Here is a 23,279-nt window from a genome sequence, read left to right on the forward strand (position 1 = left end):
TCGTCCCTGGAAAGATATCACATGCACATGACTAATAACCAGAAAAAAGGAAAGATTAAATAAACAAAGACAACAATGAGTCAACCATGTAATGTCGTTTATATAGCTTACAACTTTAGTACCTGAAATTGATTAACTGAAAATCCCAACTCATTACAAAATTGGAGGAACTTACACTAACTTCCAACATGTATGTTGAGGCGTTAAGCTTATAACAACTATAAAGCAACTCTTAGCAGGGATCAAACCTAGTTCAGTTAGAACTTCTAGTTGACAGTCAAGATTCAGATGCAAGCGCAACAGATCTCATTATATCAGATTTATGTCACATTGAAATCACCTTGGAGTCATGACGTAGGAATGTTCTCAGATATCCCCTGCACATGAAGTGAATGATTAGACGGTATGAAGTTCCTGGATCGAGATTTCCTTTGGCACTTTTAGATTTATCTGATTTGTATCCCATCCAGCCTCTCCTAGTTGAGACCAAAAATCATCAAACCCATTCTTCAATTCAATCAAACTTCGTTCAAGTTGGCTAAAGATATCATCCAACCTGCTCCAATTCTGATGGAGCCAGTAGGATTGCCACACACTTCGAAACACTGAAATACTTGTAGCACCCTCCTGCAGGAATTCAAGTTTAATAGATTTGATATCCTTTTCATATAGCAGCTACTACACAATTCCATACCTTAAAGGACACAAAGACCTCAAATTCTGTCTGTAGTTGGTTCACCACAAGAAAATATTTCTCCTCCGTGTATAGTTCTAGAAGCATCCTCACCTTTTCAAAGCAGAAAGTTAAATCCAGCTTTAAGCACTTGCAGAATACATATGCACTTAACAAGTTTTCTTTGGGTTCTTGACACAATTTATTTAGTTCATGTTGCAGAGTAGGAGTTCATTTATCAAGTTCTTCTGGTTCTGAACATGATTTATTTAGTTCAAGTTATTTTCTGTGAAATTCAAATTCAACCATTTGAAGTCTGATGTCATTCAGATCCATATCTTCTCTGCCACCTCAAAAAATTGATGACCTTAAATGCATCCATAGAATATAGACAGTACCTAGAGAAAATGTAGAGCACTGGCGAGTGCTCACGGTTAAACAAAAAAAAAAGCATTGAGAATACATTAGAGTTTACAAGTCAAATAAACCAGTTATTTTTTCCATAAATCCATCTTTTATTAGTTCCCTTTCCATTCTCTCTCTCTCTCTATATATATATATATATGTATGTGTGTGTGTGTGGGGGGGGTGGGGGGTAAGTGGAGTTGGAATCTGAAAAAATCCTATGTCGATGCCAATAACTCCAATAAAATGTAAGTGATACCCTACTTTAGTGGAGCAGCATTCTGCACTTGCTATTGCAAAACTGCAACAAACTAGCTGGCACTTATCAAAACCAGTAATCAAGAAAAGAGGCTGTACCATAGAGCCACGTTTCTTGCCAGTTACCATCTCTTCCAATGACACGCCAAAAGTAATTCTTGGTCTAAGAAATTTTTCCCATACTAATATATTCTCCATCCTGTTGCAGTCACTGATTCCTGATCCAAAGAAATTTATTCATTCCTTTTTAAAGGAAATGCTGGAGTCCAGTGAACAGCTATGCTTACCTGGAACTTTCTGGTATAAAATATGTGAGTTCACCAATATGCGAGCACGCTTGAGATTTATCTGTTGGACAATGAATAGTAGATGCTAAGAATGTTTCCTTCTTTTCATATGTCTATTATCTTTTCAAAATATCACGAGTCTATTTTCCATAGATATGAATTACTCTTACGTCTTGTTTCGAGCAAAAGTTAGCACATTTATCTGATGACTAAAATTCCAATCTTCACAAAGTTGATACCGCGGCTTACCGTATTAAACCTCAGAACTGAGAGGGACAAATAGCGGAACCAGAGGTGAAGAAGCCGAGTGGCCAGCCATGTTGATGCCAACACAGGATATGAGGATGAAATACCAGGTGTATCCTAAATTGTGGTTCTGATTAAGCTATCAAAAATTAATTGCCATGAATCGAGATTTATTCAAATAAAACTGAATTAAGAGTGGAGATACTCAACCAGAGCAAGTATGCCTAAAGCAAGGCCAACCAGCTCAGCAGCAACTTCCCAAACTTCCTCCTGCCGATTTTGAAGACACAAAATTCAGCAAGATTAGCATAGAATCTGAGTAATATTTCCTAGTCTGGAGGTTATAGCAACAATTCACACATTTCAATACAGAATTTAGTTGCCATTAAATTACAATGAACTGTAACTATAGATTGTTCAACGCTCAAGACATTTTGAATCCTACAACAATAGCTCATTACTACGTAAAGTTGTGGGAAATATAGTAAGAAATGAGGAACAATCAGAATTAATAAATGATCTTTTTCCAGGTTGTTACAAGATCATGTCATCAAAATCAAAATACACTGAGTGGCATGCATTCCACTCTCTCCTTCAGAGAACTATACACATCAAACCTATAAGATAGTGTTTGGAAAGACGGACTTGGATTTGGCTAAAGATTTCGAAATTGAATGGATTTGAAAAATCCACATATTTGAGTCTCTTATGTGATTTATAAGGAATTTGTGCAAGAGTTCAAATTCATTTTGCTAACGACTAGGTCGTTGAGTGGATTTCAAATCCAATAGGCTTAAATCTAATGGATTCAATGAAGGATTTCAAATCCATAGATTTATTCTAGAAGTGAAACAAGTTAGATAGATTTCAACGATGGATTATAAATCCAAAAGACCTAAGTTTATTAATCAAATGCATTGTAAAGGAAATTAAGGACAAACTGGAAATATCTATAACTACAACCAATGACAAGGGCCATAAATTACCAATAGAGAAGAGAAATCTAATGGCCTACCTTGGCTGATACCTCTCCCAGATTTCCGGAGATCGCAAAGTGGTTTTGTATCACGCGAAATGAAGGATCTCTTAGACCCCTCCCGACTGCCTGCAGAAATAGAACTTTCAGGGGATAACACTCTGTTTCCATTTCACCAACTTTTCCAAATATCTAGAACTTCAAAAATACCATAAACAGTTGGGTACCATCTGGTTCTTGGACCTTCAGTTTAGAATCTCTCAGTTAAACTATATGAATCGATGTTTTTCCAGGACTTCATTATGTCATATTGAGTACTATATAAATGTCAATCAATATGTTAGATAACCAAAATTGGAGAAACAGATCTGTTTCCTGCAGATAAACATAAGGCCCCATCTGATACAGAAAACAGGATTTATGATGGCGTACATTTAGGAGACATTGAGAGAGAGCAGCCTATACTTAGTAACTTTACCTTTGCAAGATTTCCTAGAGATGCCAATGGCAAGAAGTAAGCAGGATACAATTGGGTACTGAGGTCAAAGATGCTGCAACAGAAGATAATGTTTTCGTCACAGAATACACTGGATTACAAACATGTATTGTCCCTTAAGAACATAAGAGCCAAAACCTTCCTGTGCTGCCAATGAAGTCCGCATACAAGCGCCACTGTTTAGGATCATCGTCAAAAAGATTACCGAATCTCCCACCTGAAAATAAATAAACAAACATTACTTGGATTGTCGCATATTCATACGATAGAATTTCTTGAATTTTGTAAGAGAATAGGCAGACCTATGAACAAGCGCCCAACAGCTCCAATGCCATCCTTTGATACCCATCTGAAAACACAAAAAGATGATCATACTATAGTATGTCACCACCAGATTTTAATATTATCAAATTCAACATCTCGATTCTTCCAGCACACAGGGATGATGTGCAATCTAAAACAGAACAAATGATTTACTATTTAAGTTGAGTGATACATTTAAAATAATAGTAAAGTATAGTCAAGAAGTACCCGCAAAGAGAATTGAATAAGGACACAAGCTATCACCTGATGGCAGCGGCAGAAGCTGCAGCTGCAGTTCCTGAAAATGAGCCTACTCCAACAGCCTATATTTGGACCTCAAAATTTAATAACAATCTCGGAGTACTAACTTTGCCGGTTTGAGTTGTGTAAATAATTTTTCAGAATAACTAATAAAAAATGCTTAAATTTTTGGTACCGACTGAAAGAGAAAAGCCAAATTGGTTGGCAAAGTAACTGTTTGTATAAGAATGCAAGGATCATAGAACGACTTCAAAACCATGCCCACACCTGGACCTCAATCCTCATAGCAAAGAGGAAAAAGATCTGAAGGATAGATGCAATCCAAGAGCCTTGAATGCATTAAGAAGCAGGTTAAATAGACTTGGAAGGTAACCAAGAAGTAACAATTTCGAGCAAACTTTAAAAATCAATTAAAATTTCATATGGGTTTTGCATGAGACAGAAATCTAGACATGTTTCATTGCTTTTGAATATATCACATATTGAAGCTAATTTAACCACCTGAGTTAGATTCACGTGCCTGTAAAAGACTGGAAGTGACCAATGTATGACATATCCACCCTGTAACATTAGTTGGAAACTGAAGCAATATGTATTCCAAGTAATCATCTGAAACTGAATCTGCATTGTAAGTTGGAACATTATTTTCAAATAAGAACAACATGTCTGGGAGCATTAAAAAACCACGAAGGACATTATTTCAAGTTCAACTAACGAAATTACCCAAACTACATCATTTTATCCCAAAAATTAAATAAATATATAAGTGTAATAAACAAGAATACCACCTGGGAAGCCTGCAGGAAGGATAAAATCTTTGATGACTTTCGGAAGCCAAGTCAAGGCCTTGTCAGTTCCCATACTATATGAATCCTGCAACACCTTAGTTCCGGGCAAAGGTTCCTCAAGGATTGTTCTAATTTGAGAATCACCCTCCACAACATATCTGGATCAAAGTGCAGCAGCATTCAGAAGTCATATTTCAGTATCTAAGAATTACTACGACATGGAGAACTAAAAAGCAGAGGAAAAAGAAAAATGTATTTATAAACACACAATCAATATGTGATAGCACTAAATGCTTAAAGCTAATGCAAGCTAAACATAAGCACTAAAAGGTCATAATGCAAGCTAAATATAAATATTGAGAAGCTAATGCAAGGTGTAATTAAGTATCACTTTTAACTAAAAAATACCTTTTGGAAGTGCCATTGCCGTATTTTTCGAGCAAAATCAGGTGAGAGTCACCGTCATCCCTTGAATTGAGCAGCAAAAACATTCCGAAAAGACTGACGTATTATATACTGCTGAAGTGTGAAATGAGGACAGTGTATTTGCAGAGAATTAAGTATTCTTACTTTAAAGATTGGGAGTCCTGTGCTCCGGCGGAATGAGGTAGCGAGGACTTGCAGAGAATCTGAAATCTGTGAAGTCTCGCAGGGATTGAATTTGGCCGTGAGTGGAGGCAGAAGCTGTGGCAGGAGGATCGCAGAGCATAAACCATTTTTTATTTATTTTATTAAAATTTCTCTTCTCTTCTTTTTTTTCTGGAGATGAGAGCGTTGATGGAATTGGCATCAGCATCAGCCTCTGGATCCTATTTTTCAACTATGGTCGTCGCTTCTAAGTTCTAAATATTGGGCGACCGACAACGGAGCTACAAAAAGGCCCATTGGACTATGTCTCCATTTTCAGTTTACTCTTTTTTTCTTTCAACTTTCTTTTCTCTTTTTCCCACTCATTTTCTTTTTCCGGAGAAATTGAAGGCAAAAGTAAACATATATACAAACATTTTTACATACACATTTGTCTACTTTATCCGTCATTTGGGTAGGAAAAGTTATAGTTAAGTCTCTTTATAATATCTATAATTTGTAACTTAAATACAACATAAAGAAAAAAAAAAAAAGTTTAAAAAACCTCCCATGATAATAATTACTTAATTATTTATATAATAAAATATTATTTTAATTAGATTAATTAAAAATTAATTTATATATTAAAAAAATTGTAATAATAACGGTCACGCGCTCTTCATCATCGTCGCCCAACGTAGTAAGGAAAACTGCATCGCCCAAACCTAGGATGGTCGGTGGGAAAAGGAGGGGGAGGAACTCGGGGTTGGGCGTGCGGCGTGGGGGCGAAGCAGGGGCCAATAAGGGGTTGGGGGTGGTGGGGTTATGATAATATTTTTTTATAGATTATAATTATATATATTATAAGTATATTTTAATAGTTATAAATTATATATATTAATACGCCTAATTTGACCGACTGACTGGGAGGGGCATTTTAATTATTATTTCTAAAAGAATAAATTCAAGTTAACTAGAGGATGGTGTAATTATTTATTCATAGCATGAATATGATTTTTTATATTAAAAATTTTATAGAGAGATTTTTTATATTTTTACATATCTCGTGGGGTCAAGATGAATTTAACCCATAAAGAAACAATCAAATACTACAAGTCTTCCAATGCTCCTAACTAAAATCTTCAAGCAACTTTCGTACATGGCGCTTCATAATTAGAAAGAAGACAAGTGAGATGTTCATATACATTAATATCTATCTATACTTAGCCACTACAGTGATGCCTGATTGTATCACAAAAAATAGAGCCCCGGGTCATATAATCTGATTACCCACAGCTTAATCTCGCATTTCGACGAACCTGTCTTCTACCGGAACATGCTTTCTACAAAATAAATGAAGTAACTGAGGAATGCTGAAGCCAGTTAAAATGCTAGATACTGTTATCATTGGCAGTTTGTTCTTGTTTCTTGCGGTTTTCGTCTATAATGCTTTGGAATTCTTTTTCAGCTGCTGCAATGAGACGCTTCACAGTGTCGAAAGTGGTAAGCCTTATGCTGCAAAACAATAATAAATGGAATTATTCTATGTGCTAAGACTTGTTCGTTAATGGGGAACATTTCTATCATGGTTAATATAGGTCATGCTCTACGTCCAAGAAAATTATTTCACTATGGAAGCATATGTTTCAAGATAAAAACTACCAAGTTCAAAGTAGAAAAATTTTATCCACTGTAACCTCAAAATGAATTCCGCATGAAGCAGAATTGAAGAGAGAGAGAGATGAGAACCTGCTGTTTGGCAAAGTCTTCAGTGCATTCGGCAAAAAACCCCTATAAAGTCCCACCAAACCATCACGAGCCACAATGCCTGATTGAAATTGTTTATTGAAACAATTAGCAACTTCAAGCTGTGAGAAACTTAATTGTCCAACCAACAGTAAAATCATATATCTTCATGCACATCTCCAGTAACACCATTTGGTGCATTCATTTAATTAGATCTTAAACGTGTCGGAGGATTTTGATTAAAGCAGTACCTTGATGGGACAAAATGTAAAATTTAGGTTGCACATACTACAGCTAAAAGGTAAGACCAAGTTGGTTCTGTGGATCTTGAAAAATAAAATTTTAGTTCTGTTGTATGAGAGCACAACCTTCATTACATTGGCTTAAAGTATCATAAACTAATGCAATCACATGAAAAGCCAAAGTCAAGAAAAATGTCGTGTAGTGATGCTGATCACCAGAATAGCAACGATGTGAGAAAGCGAGTATATTTTCTAGTGTGCTTATGAAAATTTCTTTACTCCAACTCTGAGATACAACCACTTTTCAAATTAACCCTTAGACTAATGGAGATATTCACATTTTATATTACATTAATTTTAGGATTTTCATCTCTTCAGAAGCTTTAAGTCTATTCTTCTTAAGAATTTCTTTTTGAAACAATTCACTAAAATTGGGGTAACATTCTAAGGCTTACTCTCGATTTAAGCCTAAAACTGAGTCTGATAAACTAGTTTCTATCCCCCCCGCATAATATTACCTGGAAAGGCATCCAAAACTGTCGCGTATGGAGTGCCCTTCATTTGCATTTGTCTTCTAACTGTGTCCAAAGGATAGCACATGAGTGTGGCTACAGTGGCTGATACCAGTGCTGTTGCCAGGGATGTTTCAGTCCTCTTCTGATATTTTTCTGGAAGAGCCTTCTTCACCCTGGCAATCAGATAATGTTCAGATTAAGTCTGTAAACTTTGAGATTGTTCTCCCTGAACAACAATAAATAAGAGAACTGCAGAGTTAGTAAGCTCACAAGTCAAAAACGCAAAAGTTCACTGCAATGTAAGGCGCGATTCCAATAAGAGAAGGTCCTAGACCATTATAAAATGAAGCAAATCCTTCCTCTCTCAGCATGTTTAAAGCAACCTGCAAAACATAGAAGATGAAAATGCAGAGTTTAGCCATCACATACAGAGTGGCCTCTGTCACAAAATTGACATATATCAAGTAGCTTAACCTCTGTCATTGTTTTGTGCCCAGTTTCAACAGCTAACCTCAACCTAAGGACATCCAGTGGGTAAGTAACCTGGATAAATGTAGACGATTGAGATACAAATGCATGTATAGAGCAAAGAGAATAAGTAGTTGATGGTGTAAGCATGCGTGTTCGAGAGAAGGGGGCGGGGGCACGGTATGTTGTTCCTGAATAACTTTGTGAACTTTTTTCCTCCTAAAATCCAAATACTAAACTTTATTTTCACATATTGGTTCGTCATTCCTCTCGGAAGAGGTTCCTTGGCCCTTATATCTTAACCCCAAACACCAAACAAATAGATAAAAGTATTACAAAATTCACGCTACAGCTCATCAATATGGAGGTAGACTAAATTCTTTTGATGCTATAAGTATTAGTCCATCCATTTCTTTTTCAACTTACAAAAGTGGAAGTCATGCCAGCACAAGCACCTGCAGCTAATCTTCCAATTACAGAGAGCTCCCCATCCTTTCCTCGAAAAAGTTTCTGAAAAGTGAAAATCAATGTCATTAAAATGAATATACGATGCAACACTATGCTTACTTTAGGATAAGGTTTCACCACCACCTTGTATGTTTCATAGGCAAAAAGCTGCACCGCACTATAAGGTATGATCCGTATCACCTATACGAATGGAAAATGGGACAAGGAATCATGTCATAACTAAAATTTAAAAACTAAATATAGCTTCTCATGCTATAGAAAAACTTCAGACCGCTGAAAGCAGCTCTTCTGCAATGTTTAGAGAAGTAAACAGAACAGCAAACCTGGGGGAGGTTCCCTTTCCAGTACCCTTTTAATCCTTCTTCCTTCCCTATCAATGTGAAGGCCTAAATAAAAATTCAAAAGGTTACTCCACATGGCAGTGTTGGACAACCTATATAGAATATATATAAAAGAAACAGTATGCATGCACATTATTCAAGTAATAACAGTAAACAATCGATGACAGGAGACAATTAAGAGAAGCTAACAAGAAGCATTGCAATGTTGACAAATGAAATAGAATAAACTTGTGTATGTAAAGGATATCAAAGTAGATAAAGGAAATTGCTGGTTATGTATATAAGAAATCAGGTCACGAATTCGTAGATGAGAACAGGACTATATTTGTCATCATTGTGAGGTAGCAAGGGCACAGAGGAAGCAAATTGCACAAAGAAGAAGATGCAGAACTAATAAACTAGATGGCGCATATGGATATCAGGGGAGAACAAAGAAATATTGCTATGTGGTGGGCCATAAGTAGTCAGGTTGGAGCATGTTGAAACCATTATGAGGGTGCATTTATGACATTCATATGTTACTTCAGCTTATTGAATGGTTTTTCATGGTCTCTGACTCTCTTACAACACTTATGAGCAACAGACAAATCATAAATAAAATATACCATCAGAAAGTTAAGATACAATGCTTTACACGTCCTTAATCACCGATTTTAGTAGCCTATCGTCTTTCTAGTGTCACTAAAAGTGAATATGTTTTCCAATTGCCTATAAAAAACAAAAAGTGAAATCTTGCTAGGCAAAAAGCTAGTAGAATCCGCATTAGCAGAAAAGATGCCATTGAAATACCTCAATAAATCCTATTCCCTTCCTCGCACCTTCTTGTCCTGCTCTAAGTCCATGAGTCTGCATGAAATGAGAGAAAAAATAACTAAGTAAAAGAATGATCATCATAATTTTGTATAAGAGAACACTGGTGACAAACAAGTGCTTCAGATTCATTACTTTATTTTGTTCTTCTAGAATTCAGTAGAACCGACCCCCATAAAAACTCACAAGTTTCTTTTATCAGCAGCAAAGTGATTCTAGGAATATACAAGTGCACAAGGATTACTGGCAACCAAGCAAAAAAACAATTTTAATTCAATATTTTACGAATCCTTTGAAACCAACGACAGAATCACATGACGTAGAATAAAGAAATGAGTGGAATCCACTATCCTGCTCATCCAGCATTTACGCAAAAACTTAACAATAATATACCACATAAAACCCTAAATTAATATATCTTCGCTAAAGATATCAAAAAATGCACTGACACACCAGTAAATGCAGAGCAGAACTTCTAGACTTGGCTCGCTTTTCATAAACTTTTCTTTAAAAGAATGCTATTAATAACATTTCAGGTGATATATTCCAAAATACTAAAAATCAGCGAGAAAAATAGGAACCAAACAAAAATTTCAGCGGCAAAAATGAAAACGTAAATATATATGAAACTAGGGGCAAAAGGTAATCACTTATCACTCAGATAAATGAAGTGCCACAAAATTCAGTTTTCAAAAGAAAAAATATAGTACCTGCATAAGAAGCTTAATGCGGTCGAGCGGCGCGGTGACGGTTTTGGCGGCGGCGCCGGCAATTGCGCCGGCCGCAAAAAGCGCAGCGTCTTTTGGAACCAATGCGACCATAGCCAAAGGATGCTTGAGGAGCTGAGCATACGTGGGCGAGAACACTTTTTCCTCCCTCTTCTCCGCGAGCGAAATACATGCGAAATTAGACCTTCTCCGAGTGGCATCGGCAGAAGCGAACCATTGGGTTTGGCATTGGTGGGGTTGGGTACAATTGTCGGGGTGGAGACCCGAAATTTCCCGCCAAACTAATGAAGCTCGAGCAGTATTAGTCATTGGAAAAGGGAAGTTAGGGAGTGTGTGTTTGTTTCCCTCTGTTGAAGTTGAGATAAGGTGAGGAGTGAGGAGAGTTAGTTGCAGCGAAGAGAAATAGAGGGAATGGAAAAGAGATGAAAGGTTTTTGGGGTTTATTTATTATTGTGTTTTTCTTTCCCCTTTGCTAGGGCCCTTTTTATTCAGCTTTACTTAGATTTTATAATGCCACTCTTCACAAGTTACCAAATATTACTACTTTCTTCATTTTGTATCTATCTAATCACTAACAATATATATATATGTGGTATTTTTTTTTTTTTTATTTATCATAGGAGTCTATTTGAATATCGTAATATAGATTTTACCCGTATAAACCCTAAATTAGAAAAATCCCTAATTTCACTCAAAATCTCCCTTCACCCTTGGTCACATTTCTGGAGATTAGATGCATAGAAGAGGAACAGCAGAAATCTGACAGCCATTCACGACCTAAAATTTTCCTCCTAAATATTCTCCCACGTGCAGCACAAAAAAAAAAGAGTTAGTTGAGTCAAATAACGACACTTTGACCCTTTCCATTAAGTATTGACGGAAAAATAAAAATGGGACTAATAATGCAATCATTTTTAATTTTTTGAAACTAAAAACAAAGTCCCACAAATCACAGGACAAAAATGGACACGAACCCTTTTTTATGGATCCAAATATGCAATTTAGCCTTCACAACTCAGTCTGAATTTCTTTATCTCATTTAAACCACCTTCATTGGTCAACTTTTTCTTATTATCAACTACCTCAAAAACTATATAATTTATAGCACAATTTTTTAATATCTGCATGCGATGCATGCTGTCAAATATTATTATTACAAAAAATAAAATAAAGACGTCAGTTGGAGAATCATTAACCGGAGTCGACTTAGTTTGATGAATGGGCTCCTTGTAATTGGGCCTTGTGCCCCACTTAATTCCAAAATCAGTAGCCCGTCCTAACTCAACTCTGACGGCCCAGCACAAGCCTATTTGATCAGTCACTCATAAGCTAAGAGGGTGGTCCGAGGATGTTAACGAACGAGGTAAGAACAAACACCTAGCACTGTTCCTATCCAAATTATTTATTTTTTTGAAATTTATATAAGAAGAAAAGAAAAAGGAAAAATGCTATATCTCAAAGTTAAATAGCTGACTACGCGTATCCTTTTTTAAAAATTTTGAGATACGTAATAATTATTGGTACATCCAATACATAAAATACCAGTACGTATTGTATGAATTTATTGAAAAAGACTGAACTTCTACTACGAATCTACGAAATTACATTATTTGAAAGCTATATACAGACATAGAGAAATCTAAAAACTCGAAAAAGCTTATTCCATGTCCCTGCCACTCTGCTGTTTAAGAACAAACAGCTACCCAGAAAATCTGGACATCCTTATACGTATCCAATGGATATCAGACCACCAAGTACGTACAGTTCATCTCCATCTCAATGAATGAACGCATGCACCGAATCTGCTGAATCTCCCTCTCGAGGATGTTCAGATTCTCATCGTCACATGATCTTGCGAGGACTTGTATTCTAAGTTGATAGAAGAGTCTGCACACCAATGCAAGAACAATACATATATATATATATATATAATTAACTAAGTTATTACAGTAAATTTTGGACTATATATGAATTTGAGTGGTATGTGGCGTAAATACTCACTTATTGGCGCTTTAAACACAAAAAAGCACGCCCCGATAACAAGGTAGCACAGTACGAGAACGAGTCCTTTCATGTAATGAGATGTCCCGTCCTGTACGTTAAAATGTTGGCCAAAATTTCAGCGACTAGTAAAATTATTAATTGTTGAAAAAATGCACGGAAACATAATTTGATAAAGATTAAGGTAATGGACCTGTAATGCAAGTGTCGTGACAAGTATTGATAGAGCAAGAGCGGTTGTTTCCAGGAGATTGAAACCAAGTTCCATTCTGATGCCTATGATCCATGACGCTATTACAGTTAATGGGACCTGATGATGCATCACATTAACATTCATCATCATCAACTAATAACTAATTAGTATTTTTTCGGAATAATAATTGATATATAAATAATATTGTTACCACAAACATGGAAATTTGAGTTGCTGAACCAAGTGCAACACCTAAAGATATATCCTGCAAACCATCCATCCCACATATTAAATACTCATTTAATATTAGTTACGAGAAATAATGAAGAAAAAAAATCATGACTCAGACTCACCAATTTGTTCTTGAATGCGAAAATGATAGCCCCCGCATGCTCAGCTGCATTTCCGACTATTGGTAGTAGAATCAGACTAATGAAGCTGACAGACAAGCCCCAAGAGTCCGATGCAGCCTGCCAACAATTTAAGTACCCCGACATTGTAGTATTATTAATTTCGAACCAACTCAACTATAGGGACAGTTTTGTGTACTCACTTCGATTGTGGCCACGACGTACTCGGACAGAAGCGCTACAAGGGCAGTCATCACAACTAACCAAACAAATGCACTCCAGAATCCAACTACTGGTGTTTCGTCCGATACAACATCATCGTCGTCCTCACCCTCTTCGCGCTGAAAACTCGATCAGTTAATTAATAATCCTCGAACAAACTAATTATTTTAATTAGTTAAGGTTGTTAATTTCATCATCACGCGTGTCTTACGTCTTGTGCTTCGAATAGCCGTCGATGAGTCCATAACTGGAAAACAAGATAAGCAATGTAGGCAATGAGCATAATAATGCAACTAGCCCTGGACAAGGCGAGCGTGGCGGATGCTGTTGCTTCGGCAGATGTAATTCCAGTGAACTTAAACATCAAAGGCAGTACATGGCACAATAGTGCCAGGAACAGCAGTAGTGAGTTCACATCCGCTTGTTTCTGTCAGTTCCAAGACATAATATATATTACTAGCTATAGTTAATTAAGTGAACTATATATATATATATGAAATTAAGAAAACAATAAATAAAAGAGAGGTGCTGATGAGGACTAAATCCATATATATACATACTCTGTCGAAGTTTTGCTGTTTTGAAATGTTGACAATGCCACCACAGAAAAGAGAGCTGCCGAGGACTAAAAGCAGGTTGGAGAGAACGGAGCCGAGGAGAGAGCATTTCAGAACATCCACTTTGTGCTGAATGAGTGCAAATATAGCTATTATCAGCTCTGTCGCATTTCCACATGTTGCATTCACAAGTCCCCCAACTGCATGCGTCATATATATCCATCCAACTAAAACAATTATATTCTTGACATCATGGAGAGTGCTATTCTAACATCATCATGAACGCTAGCAAGGCATGAAGAACACACACATATATATGTATAGTTATGTAATAAAATTGAGATGAATGAATGAATATTTTAATACCTGTTGGGCCTGTGTAGAAAGCGATTTGCCTGCATTCATATAAGTGGGAGAAACTGTTAGCATTGTAACCTTCTCATACATTAATTTAATATATACATTCAATATAAGAAGTATGTATATATATATATATAAATTCCGACAACTGCATGAAAGAAAAGGAAGTCATATATAATTAATTACATCATTAATTTCTTACTCTGTGAGGAAACTGATTCGTTCGGCAAGCGGTGCAAGTCCAAGTAAACTCAAACCAAACACCCATGCCTGTTCGCACATCATATATACAACCAACCAACATCCCACATTATTAATTTAATTAATATGCAAAATCCACGAAACTGTATGCACTCATTTAATATATATATATATACCAATATTTAAATATAATACTTGAGAGAGGGAGATAGAGTTATGTAATAATACTGACCCTTCCAAAACTACAATACTCAGCAACAATGGCAAAAGGAACAGCCAGAAACAAAACCGACAGCTTCGTCCCCAGCAAAACCTCCTGAAGATTAACCAAAAACTTCCTCAGAAACCCGACCCGAATTTTCGAAACAAGTGAAAGATCCGACTTCTTGCGGAGGGAAGAAGACGACATGTTGTGGGCTGTGCGTCCACCATGCCTCACCATCTCCTTCTTAATACTTCCGTTTTCCAAAAGTTCCGACGCCTCCGATGATGCCATTTTGTTTTTTTGGAGATGGAATTTTTCCTTGGGAGCAATAATTGTTTGCGCGAAACGTGAATTGCGTTGGCTTTTGGTTTGGGCTAAGGGACAAAGAGAGCTCATACAAATAATTTCTTCAACGTCAAAGCCGAAGCTAACAGTGATATATGTATGGGTGGGATGACCATTTTGCAAGTAACAGACATTAATTTTTTGTTGCCTTCTTTTTTATTTTTTTTTTATTTATAGAATCCGTCGTTACATAATTTATATTAATATCACTAAATTTATATATACATTAAATCGATTCATAAGTATACATTAAGTTAAATAAATACTTATTACAATAAATTACTCACATTAAATGGTATAAATATCCACAAATTTCGTGGGACATACAAATTTTTTGTTGGCTTGTTTGAGGGTGTGAATTAATAATCTTAATGCATGTGTGTAGTGTAGGTGTAGACAGTATGTGTACGTGTACGTGTACGTGATGGGAGATTATTATTATTAAAGAAATTACATAAATACCCATCAAGAGAAAAGAACTATCACAACTCCATGTGAAAGATGCGTGCCCTTCTAGACCCGACTCAGCTCCAAGGACTCAGCTTCTTTAAGCAGTTGATATGCTTGACAACACATAAGGTAAGATCAAAACACGCGTCACATGCAAGTGGACTCTTTTAAACCCTATAATAAACCATTTGTGCTTCGTCTATGATAAGACATTTTATTACACCCAAATTCACATTAAATACATTCAGATCGTTTTCTTCTATCTCGGTCTTATACTAACTCAAGTATCGAATGATCTTAGTTGAAGACATTCCAGCATATCTAACAATCTACTTTTTTTTGAGGTCCCAAACACTATTTCGAAGATGCTCAAGATGACTAACAAATCTCGATCCGAATCAGTATGTACAGTACATACATATATATACATAAATGAGTGAATCTTCCGGGAAGCTGCATTTTTTGTTCTTATATATATATAGCTTATACCTAGAAAGCTATATATAGTAGTATATAAACAATTAAACGTTTTTGGTGCAAGATTTCTGTTGTTAATTAATTAAATAGTCGTGCGTTATGGGATGCCCATTTTTTCATTAGTCTGATTCGTAGCCAAAAATGAAAATCATCCAACGCTTCAGAACTACTCCACAAAGAGATCGAAGCTCATTTATTGCAGGTACGTCCTTTAATTCTTCCTAGGACATTTTTATCCAAGGCAATATGGCTGTGGACCAACGACGCCGCCCCCAATTTAATTTTTTATTTATTTATATTAAAATATTTACTCAGACAAAATTAACATCGTAATATTTATATATATAATGTGTATATATAAAATAAAATAAAAAATAAAATGAAAACATTAATCCGAATCACTTAGAATGATATATAATCCAAGTTATAAAAAAGAATCAGTCGGTCTTTTCTCGTGACTATATATATATAACACTTTTATTTTCAGTTCTTACCTAGATTTAGGTTTTAATAATGAATTGGTGTATCCTCAATTTAGGTAAAGATCCAACCATGCTTTATCCACATTTATATGTGCCATTGGTCTTTTCATTCACTTCAATCCAAGTGCCTAAAAATATTACCTAAAAATGGCAAGTAAATATATGTGTAGGATAATTACATTTCCTTCTTCTGAGATTGAGTGTAATTACATATAAATTTTCTATAGTTTTGTAAAATTATATCTAACACCTTTGAGGTTCGCTTCCATCTAATAAGTAAGTCTATCTGTTAGTCAAAATTCACTGAATTTACAGATATTAACAAAAATAAATAAATGAAAATTGATATATACCCCCAATTGACTTATTATTAACTTATTGAGGTCAAATAAATTTTTTCGAACTAAACTACCCTTATAAGGTTAAGATATACCTCTTAACATGCATTAACGCGTGAAAACGTATTAGGGTATTTTGATCATAAAAAAAATTATTTGATCCGCTATAAGTCATTAATAAGTTAATTAGGGGTAAATATAGAATTTTTTTTCTGAATTTTTGTTAATATCCGCAATTTCAGTGAATTTTAACTAATTGAGAGACTTATTTGTTAGACGAAACCCAACCTAATAAGTGTTATATATAATTTTTTAAATCACAAATAATTTAAGTATAATTATATCAAATTTTTCGAGAATGTGGGTGTAATTATCCATGTATGTTTAAATTGCGTGAATAGGAGATTGATTAATGAGCATAAGCGGAGTGAAATGTGAAGACATCTCCTCTTCTGTACGTACGGCCCTGTACTGACAGTAGTTCATGAAACTTCCTGGAAATTTCGGGGAAGAAGTTAAACAAGTGACACGTTTGGTACTTGATTTGGTTATGCGAAACGGATGGGTCGCCCAGCAAAACAACAAGCTCCTGTTCTTGCCCATTTATTCCATTAGGTCAATTTTTCATTCATACGCATTTTGCCGCTAATGAAAATATGCTCTCCTACCTCAATTATTCACCACAAAAAACAATTTTGCTGTAATCAGATCATCTCCAAATTGGAGCCATTGATGTAATCGCATTTCTGTTTTTATAGGTTACACTTCATTACATTTAAATTCAAAAACTAATCAAATAATACCTTTAATATTATCTTTTTTTATATATACTTTATTCAATAATAAAAATTATATACACCTTTTTATTTAAAATAATTTTAAAACATTATGTACACATGTAGAATAGAGTAGCATGACATAAATTACAATATCAAATTAAACATGACAGCATTTGTCTAAGAGTTTAATGCAATTTATTTCCTTATGAAATTGTAAATGAGCAAATTACCTTCCCGTGAAAAAATAATAGCAATTCACTTCTTATCTAAGGAGGTAAATTGCTACATTTTGAAATAAATTGTTGCAATTTAAAAAAATAAAGAAAAATAAATTATTATTTTTTTTCTTATATGCGGTAATTTACATTTGTAATATCACAATGGAATTGATTATATTTTACCCGTCTATTTAATAATTGAATGGTGATTGACGAAGGGTAGGAGTCGGACCATATCTCTGTATATATATATATATATATATGTGTGTGTGTGTGTGTGTGAGAGAGAGAGAGAGAGATCTTGACAGTCATATCTTTGCCTCTCTTATAAAAAATTTGCATGCATGTAAACAAGCGTACTGACGTCTCTATCAATTATAATAGCAACATCCTCTTATCACCGGTCCACCACCCCAATTCAAATCACTCCAATCTGCACCGCACATCTCTATTCTTCCATCTACTTTTTGTTCATTTTTGACTTGTTGTTTTCAATTTCACACACACATATATATACACACACTAAATCCAACGGTTAAAATTAAGTTAATCTTATTTGGTTGTAAAGGGCCATTAGATCCATGTGATGGCATCCACATCGGTTGGGGAATAATATATATTGGTGCAATACGCCAAACAAGAAAGAGGTGATTTTTCTTGATGTCTGTTCTCCAAGGACACTGTGACTCAGTCCCCCTTTTTCACTATTCGCTGTTGCTTAGCTACTCCTTGCCTCAATTATCTTTTAGATATTAACTACATGCATACCCCCTTTATTACATTAATATTTTAATTAATTAAATAATAACTTTATTCATTCAATACCTACACTTAGAATTAAAAGATTTTAAATCCTTCAAATCTAAAATTATTGTTATTATTAAGAATTTAAAATTCATAATGTCTAATTCTTGGATCCAAATATGACCTAATTCTTTGAGAATATACATACATAAAGCATTTACTTTTGAATAAAATATTAAAAAAATAGGCTAAAATGCATTTTATCCCATGTGTTTTGTTGAAAAAGCTAAAAACCCCCAATATTTTCGAAATTTGCTAATCTCCCGTGTATTTTGAAAACACAACAAAAAACACCCGTTCTGTTAGTAATTAACGGAAAGTGTATTACATGCGCTCCTTGTGGTTTGGAGATGTTTTTTTTCACCTTACTTTTGAATTTTCTTTTATATATTTCACATGTATATATATATTTTTATTTATTGTGGAGTGATTTTTTGCATTTTCATCTATTAAAAAATAAATTATTCTAAAATATGTTTACTTAAAAATATGAAAAAATTATATAAATTTTTGAAATTTTAAAATTTAATAAAAAAATTAAAATTAAATTATAAATAATTTTTATAATTGTTAAAAACTGAAATTTAAAAATTATAATTGTTAATTCTAAAATTATTTTCAATTAATTAAAATATATGTTTAAAATAATTTAAGTATAATAATAATTATTATAATTATTTAAAATATTTTTAATTAATAAAAATGTATATTTAATTATTTAAAATTATTCTTAAATAACTAAAATATATTTAATTAACATAATTAAAATTAATAAAAATTAAAAAAAAAAAAACTAAGGCGGCTGCCATCGCCCAGACCATAGGCGTCGCCCACAGAAAGGCGAGGATGGCACAATGGGCAACAACACACTTGCTTGTTCTGGACGACCACGATGTTGTCCAAATTTTGGGGAGAGATTGAAGGCCGGAGGAGGCAGTGGGGTGTTGGGCGAGGAGGGAGGAGGCGAGGTGGGGGTGCGGTGGCGGTGATTGGGAGGAGGGGGGGACAGCGGGATGGTGGTGGGGATTAGCTTTGTTTTGTTTTGTTTTGTTTTTTCAAATTATATTTTTTTATAATATATATTTTTAGACAATAAAATATGAACTCTTGATTTTGTTTCTAAATTAAAATTTAACTGTTAAAATTAATTGATTAGACCTAGTATAAATAATACAGATCCAATGGTTATTAAAATAAAAAATAATATATATTAAGTAAAGGTATAATGATCATTTTGTGAAAAAATTAAGATTATTAGTTAAATTTAATAGAAAAAATAGAGGAGGATTTTTAGCAAATTTTTAAAAAAAATAAGGAAATGTCATGCATTTAAGCCTAAAAAATATGAGATGGAAAAAAGGTGTGAAGATAATCTACAAGGATTGAGGACAATACAAAAAAACAGACATAGACAAATTAAAGAAGCATACTGTTGATGTAGGTTATCGGTTGCATAAATCATGTGACGTGTCGTATCTATTTTCTTACATATAATTAATAAGAAGCCTGGAATGGAGAAACTAATATGATGGTTGCCCGGAACAATTGTTACTTTAAATCATTACAGGGTTGATAACACCAACCAATTACATTATATCCCAAACACGATTAAGAGAATCCTATGTATATATAAATCGGAGGCCATTGACTGCGACTTTCGTGGTTTTCTACGTAGTAAACCACACAAGTCGCTGTAAACCAACCGTACGGACCTGAACTAATGGTCCTCCAATTCTTTTTTATGTAGAGACAAATTTACCTGCTGCGAGAATTGGCGTTGGCTAAAAAGTGGAGGTGGATGGAAAAAGACTGAAATGTCCATTCTATAGAGAGCCAGCCTTTGCTAGACTGGGCCCACCGATAGCAGAATATTATTGTTTTGGGCTTTAATTATATTTTTGTACTTGGCCCAATATGAAAAATATTATGGGCTAGTCCAGCCCAACTACTCTGAGTAATAAGGCTTTGATCTTTCTAACAGCAGGCCGTGCCGTGGGTGCTAGAAAAGGACACGGCGGAAGAAATGACGAAACCAGTATTGATGATGAGCTCGAGAATTTTGGGTGAGAGTGATCAGGCGATCAGTCAAATTAGGACTGATAAGTCATCAATCATTGGAGCTGAGAGGAAAATGGTTGGGCCGGGTCGACCCCAGTTCGTGCTATTCGGGTCGTCCATTGTTCAGATGAGTTTCAATGTTGGAGGATGGGGAGCTATTCTTGCTGATCTCTACGATCGTAAGGTACCTGATTCATAGCTCTTTCGCCTTTCATTTTTTTCCGTTTTCTTCTTTTGATTGTGGCAAGTGGATAGCAGACGGTTTTTCTCTTTTTCAGAAATCCTATATGGGTTTGGTATTTTAGGATTTACTGAAGGAAGATTAGGATGTTTGCGAATACTGCTTGCTTCATGAAAGTTTGGGGGACAAGCTTTAGACAAGTAATCAATTCTATTTACTGTGTTGATTCCAATTAATGAATTTCTGAAAGAAGAGAAGAAGAAAGGAACTGGATTTTCAGTCTTTATGATTGCCTTGTGGTGGTAACGAAGTAATTGGTGTTGGTGTAAACTAACTTCACAGAGGATTTTCTCCATGTAAAAGAATTTCATTTTTCTCGCAAATTAGGCAGACATATTACTACGAGGATATTCTGGCTGGAATTCGAGGCGCGCTCTTCAAGTCTTGTACCAAATTTTCCCAAAGGTATTAGCTGGATAAACTCAATCTTCGGTTCTTTGGTGAAACTATCTACCCCAACTTGAAAGTAAAAGAAAGGTTTTTGTTTAACAAAATCTGTACGTTATTGTTTACGTTTTCCTCAGCAAAACTTTGAATGTGTTCAGGAAGCAGCTGTTCATCCATCTTTGGTTATAGTATATTTTGGTGGTAATGATGCAATGCACCCTCACCCTAGTGGCCTAGGTGCCCATGTTCCTTTGCGGGAATATCTTGAAAACATGAAAAAGATTTATCTTCATCTCAAGGTACGATGGTGCCTTTCTTTTTTTTTTTTACCTTTTAAAGAATGCTTTTCTGGAAATGGGGAGGTAGGAAGACAAAGGTTTTGTTAATTTATGAACTCCAGCAAAAGCAGTGAGCAAAAGGACCAAAGACCAGCTTTGTCATATGTTAAATAGAGTGTGTGTGTGTGTGTGTGCTTGATTGGTCATAAATTGAGTTTTCTCGGTATCAATATTTTTGCTTACCATCAAAAGAAAAATAGATGTTCTGAAGCACATATCAAACCATAGGATTTATATTAAATTTTGTCTTTATCCAACTGCAGAAGTTTGCATGAAGCAATGTTGAAATAATGCATTCAGTTTATATTTAAGGGCACTAGTTGGAGAGATATACTGATTCTGTCAAATAAACTTCATTTTGATCCATTCTTTGTGTTCCTTTGTAAAGCTTGTAAGGACCTATAGTTGAGATGGCAGAGAACATGCCAGTCAATATTAGAAGAATAGTAGTTTTTGGTTATAGCTTGTTTAGATGTGAAATTGTTTAATGGGAACTCCAGGAGGCAGTCCAGGAAATTGGTGAAATATTGTTGTTCTAGAGAATGATTCAGAAATGCTTTTGTCCTAAAGAAATGTCGATAGATTTATAGTATTGCGTAATCTGAACCTGTGCCCCTGTAGACCCCCAGTTCCCAATTTCCCAACAACACTAATTTCATGCATTCTGATGTAGTAATTAGCACTATTTGCAGAGCCTTTCAGAGAAGACAAGGATAATTTTTCTTACTTCTCCTCCTGTGAACGAGGCAATGATTCGTGAACATTTTGGGTGATCTAAACCTAAATTTACTTTTTATTTTATTTCTTTCCATGTTAGAGTTTGACCATCTTAAAACTTGGTGCTCTTCTTCCCTGTCTTTTGAACACCAGTAATGCACATGATAATCAAGATCGGACGAACAAATCTTGCCGTGTATATGCTGAAGCTTTGGTGGACTTGTGCAAACAATTGGACGCTAAAGTTGTCAATCTTTGGACGGCAATTCAATTAAAAGAAGATTGGGCAACAACTTGCTTAACGTAAGTTCGTGCTTTATCCTATGCTTTTCAAAAATTCATTCATTTCTAGAGATGTTTCTGTTTGTCACTAGGAAAAACATGCAATATAGTTTAGATGTAGTGATAATCACTTATCTTCTTCTAAAACTCGACCAAGATATGGAGGAAGGAACTAAATACAGCTTAGTGCAGTTATCTGTTGATGGTTGTTGCTTTCTACTCCGGGAGTTGTCCTCAAGTGTGATACGCAATCTGACTGCTGTCTTTTGTAGGGATGGAATCCATTTTTCACCTGAAGGGAGCAAAATCGTGGTGAAGGAGATATTGAAGGTTATCAAAGAGGCTGATTGGGAACCAAGCCTCCATTGGATGTCAATGCCAATCGAATTTGGGGAAGATTCACCATATTACATGGCTCGTCCTGATGGTAAAACCACTATCAACTACTCTAATGCCATTTCTAGTTGGAAAACTGAGTGGATGAAGAATGGCATTACTTCAAAGCTGTGAGCTCATGGTCTACCTAGATTCTTGTATCCAACAAATATAATGCAGAAATTGTATGGTTGTTTTGTTCTTAAGAGTTCATGTAATCCCACATCTATGTAGTGTTTGTTACACGAAACTTAGTCTTGTAATTAAATTCGAAATATTGCGTTCATTGGTCAAAGTATCTTGGCTTCCAATTTTATAAGC

General features: G+C 35.0%; 4 protein-coding genes and 1 long non-coding RNA gene across 7 annotated transcripts; 2 read left to right on the forward strand and 3 right to left on the reverse strand.

The window, feature by feature from the left end:
* Positions 1-35: 35 nt before the first annotated feature.
* Positions 36-5,589, reverse strand: RUS5 (root UVB sensitive protein (Protein of unknown function, DUF647)). Its single transcript, XM_011096699.3, has 15 exons — positions 5,264-5,589; positions 5,102-5,161; positions 4,694-4,851; positions 4,426-4,526; positions 3,909-3,967; positions 3,644-3,690; positions 3,480-3,558; positions 3,324-3,396; positions 2,885-2,974; positions 2,080-2,139; positions 1,873-1,986; positions 1,624-1,684; positions 1,436-1,554; positions 695-787; positions 36-627 (listed from the first exon to the last, which is right to left on the reverse strand). Exons 1-15 carry the CDS (start codon positions 5,407-5,409, stop codon positions 397-399), a joined length of 1,491 nt encoding a protein of 496 aa, XP_011095001.2. The 5' UTR covers positions 5,410-5,589; the 3' UTR covers positions 36-396.
* Positions 5,590-6,367: 778 nt separating this feature from the next.
* LOC105174558 (thylakoid ADP,ATP carrier protein, chloroplastic) lies at positions 6,368-11,062 on the reverse strand. Its single transcript, XM_011096702.3, has 10 exons — positions 10,561-11,062; positions 9,830-9,886; positions 9,023-9,085; positions 8,823-8,879; positions 8,658-8,741; positions 8,238-8,306; positions 8,034-8,146; positions 7,767-7,936; positions 7,010-7,088; positions 6,368-6,775 (listed from the first exon to the last, which is right to left on the reverse strand). Exons 1-10 carry the CDS (start codon positions 10,885-10,887, stop codon positions 6,652-6,654), a joined length of 1,143 nt encoding a protein of 380 aa, XP_011095004.2. The 5' UTR covers positions 10,888-11,062; the 3' UTR covers positions 6,368-6,651.
* A 1,209-nt stretch (positions 11,063-12,271) lies between these two features.
* On the reverse strand, positions 12,272-15,100 carry LOC105174559 (vacuolar cation/proton exchanger 3). Of its 2 annotated transcripts, none has more exons than XM_088875872.1 (11): positions 14,695-15,100; positions 14,464-14,531; positions 14,268-14,296; positions 13,905-14,128; positions 13,556-13,771; positions 13,326-13,463; positions 13,126-13,242; positions 12,984-13,037; positions 12,773-12,889; positions 12,580-12,670; positions 12,272-12,465 (listed from the first exon to the last, which is right to left on the reverse strand). In XM_088875872.1, exons 1-11 carry the CDS (start codon positions 15,061-15,063, stop codon positions 12,407-12,409), a joined length of 1,482 nt encoding a protein of 493 aa, XP_088731998.1. In that variant the 5' UTR covers positions 15,064-15,100; the 3' UTR covers positions 12,272-12,406. The 2 variants fall into 2 exon arrangements, with proteins under 2 accessions (XP_088731998.1, XP_011095005.2); XM_011096703.3 differs by having other exon boundaries at positions 13,905-14,101; positions 14,695-15,097.
* Positions 15,101-15,987: 887 nt separating this feature from the next.
* On the forward strand, positions 15,988-17,512 carry LOC148785148 (uncharacterized). The gene is made up of 2 exons (XR_016062798.1): positions 15,988-16,141; positions 17,161-17,512. It is a non-coding gene; the product is annotated as an uncharacterized LOC148785148 (long non-coding RNA).
* A 3,022-nt stretch (positions 17,513-20,534) lies between these two features.
* On the forward strand, positions 20,535-23,277 carry LOC105174560 (GDSL esterase/lipase CPRD49). Of its 2 annotated transcripts, XM_011096704.3 has the most exons (6): positions 20,537-20,802; positions 21,187-21,264; positions 21,405-21,545; positions 22,277-22,353; positions 22,455-22,604; positions 22,856-23,277. In XM_011096704.3, exons 1-6 carry the CDS (start codon positions 20,584-20,586, stop codon positions 23,091-23,093), a joined length of 903 nt encoding a protein of 300 aa, XP_011095006.2. In that variant the 5' UTR covers positions 20,537-20,583; the 3' UTR covers positions 23,094-23,277. The 2 variants fall into 2 exon arrangements, with proteins under 2 accessions (XP_088731494.1, XP_011095006.2); XM_088875368.1 differs by lacking the exon at positions 21,405-21,545 and having other exon boundaries at positions 20,535-20,802.
* Positions 23,278-23,279: the final 2 nt, after the last annotated feature.

Source organism: Sesamum indicum, linkage group LG11, assembly GCF_026168435.1.
Source record: "Sesamum indicum cultivar Baizhima isolate 11 linkage group LG11, ASM2616843v1, whole genome shotgun sequence".
NCBI classification, from domain to species: Eukaryota; Viridiplantae; Streptophyta; class Magnoliopsida; order Lamiales; family Pedaliaceae; genus Sesamum; species Sesamum indicum.

Bases quoted from the DNA above. Each gene is read 5' to 3' on its own strand.
- RUS5 (XM_011096699.3), bottom strand. From the start codon at position 5,409: ATGGTTTATGCTCTGCGATCCTCCTGCCACAGCTTCTGCCTCCACTCA. The intron at 5,162-5,263 runs GTAAGAATACTT...GCTCAATTCAAG, and splicing joins CAGGACTCCCAATCTTTAAA to GGATGACGGTGACTCTCACC. The intron at 3,968-4,425 runs GCACGTGAATCT...GTCCAAATATAG, and splicing joins TCACTTCCAGTCTTTTACAG to GCTGTTGGAGTAGGCTCATT.
- LOC105174558 (XM_011096702.3), bottom strand. From the start codon at position 10,887: ATGACTAATACTGCTCGAGCTTCATTAGTTTGGCGGGAAATTTCGGGT. The intron at 9,887-10,560 runs GTACTATATTTT...CATTTCATGCAG, and splicing joins GCATTAAGCTTCTTATGCAG to ACTCATGGACTTAGAGCAGG. The intron at 8,880-9,022 runs GTTTGCTGTTCT...CCATTCGTATAG, and splicing joins GGAAAGGGAACCTCCCCCAG to GTGATACGGATCATACCTTA.
- LOC105174559 (XM_088875872.1), bottom strand. From the start codon at position 15,063: ATGAGCTCTCTTTGTCCCTTAGCCCAAACCAAAAGCCAACGCAATTCA. The intron at 14,297-14,463 runs GTAAGAAATTAA...ATATGAATGCAG, and splicing joins CGAATCAGTTTCCTCACAGA to GCAAATCGCTTTCTACACAG. The intron at 12,890-12,983 runs GTAACAATATTA...ATGCATCATCAG, and splicing joins CTCAAATTTCCATGTTTGTG to GTCCCATTAACTGTAATAGC.
- LOC105174560 (XM_011096704.3), top strand. From the start codon at position 20,584: ATGACGAAACCAGTATTGATGATGAGCTCGAGAATTTTGGGTGAGAGT. The intron at 21,546-22,276 runs GTACGATGGTGC...CACTATTTGCAG, and splicing joins AGATTTATCTTCATCTCAAG to AGCCTTTCAGAGAAGACAAG. The intron at 22,354-22,454 runs GTGATCTAAACC...TTTGAACACCAG, and splicing joins ATGATTCGTGAACATTTTGG to TAATGCACATGATAATCAAG.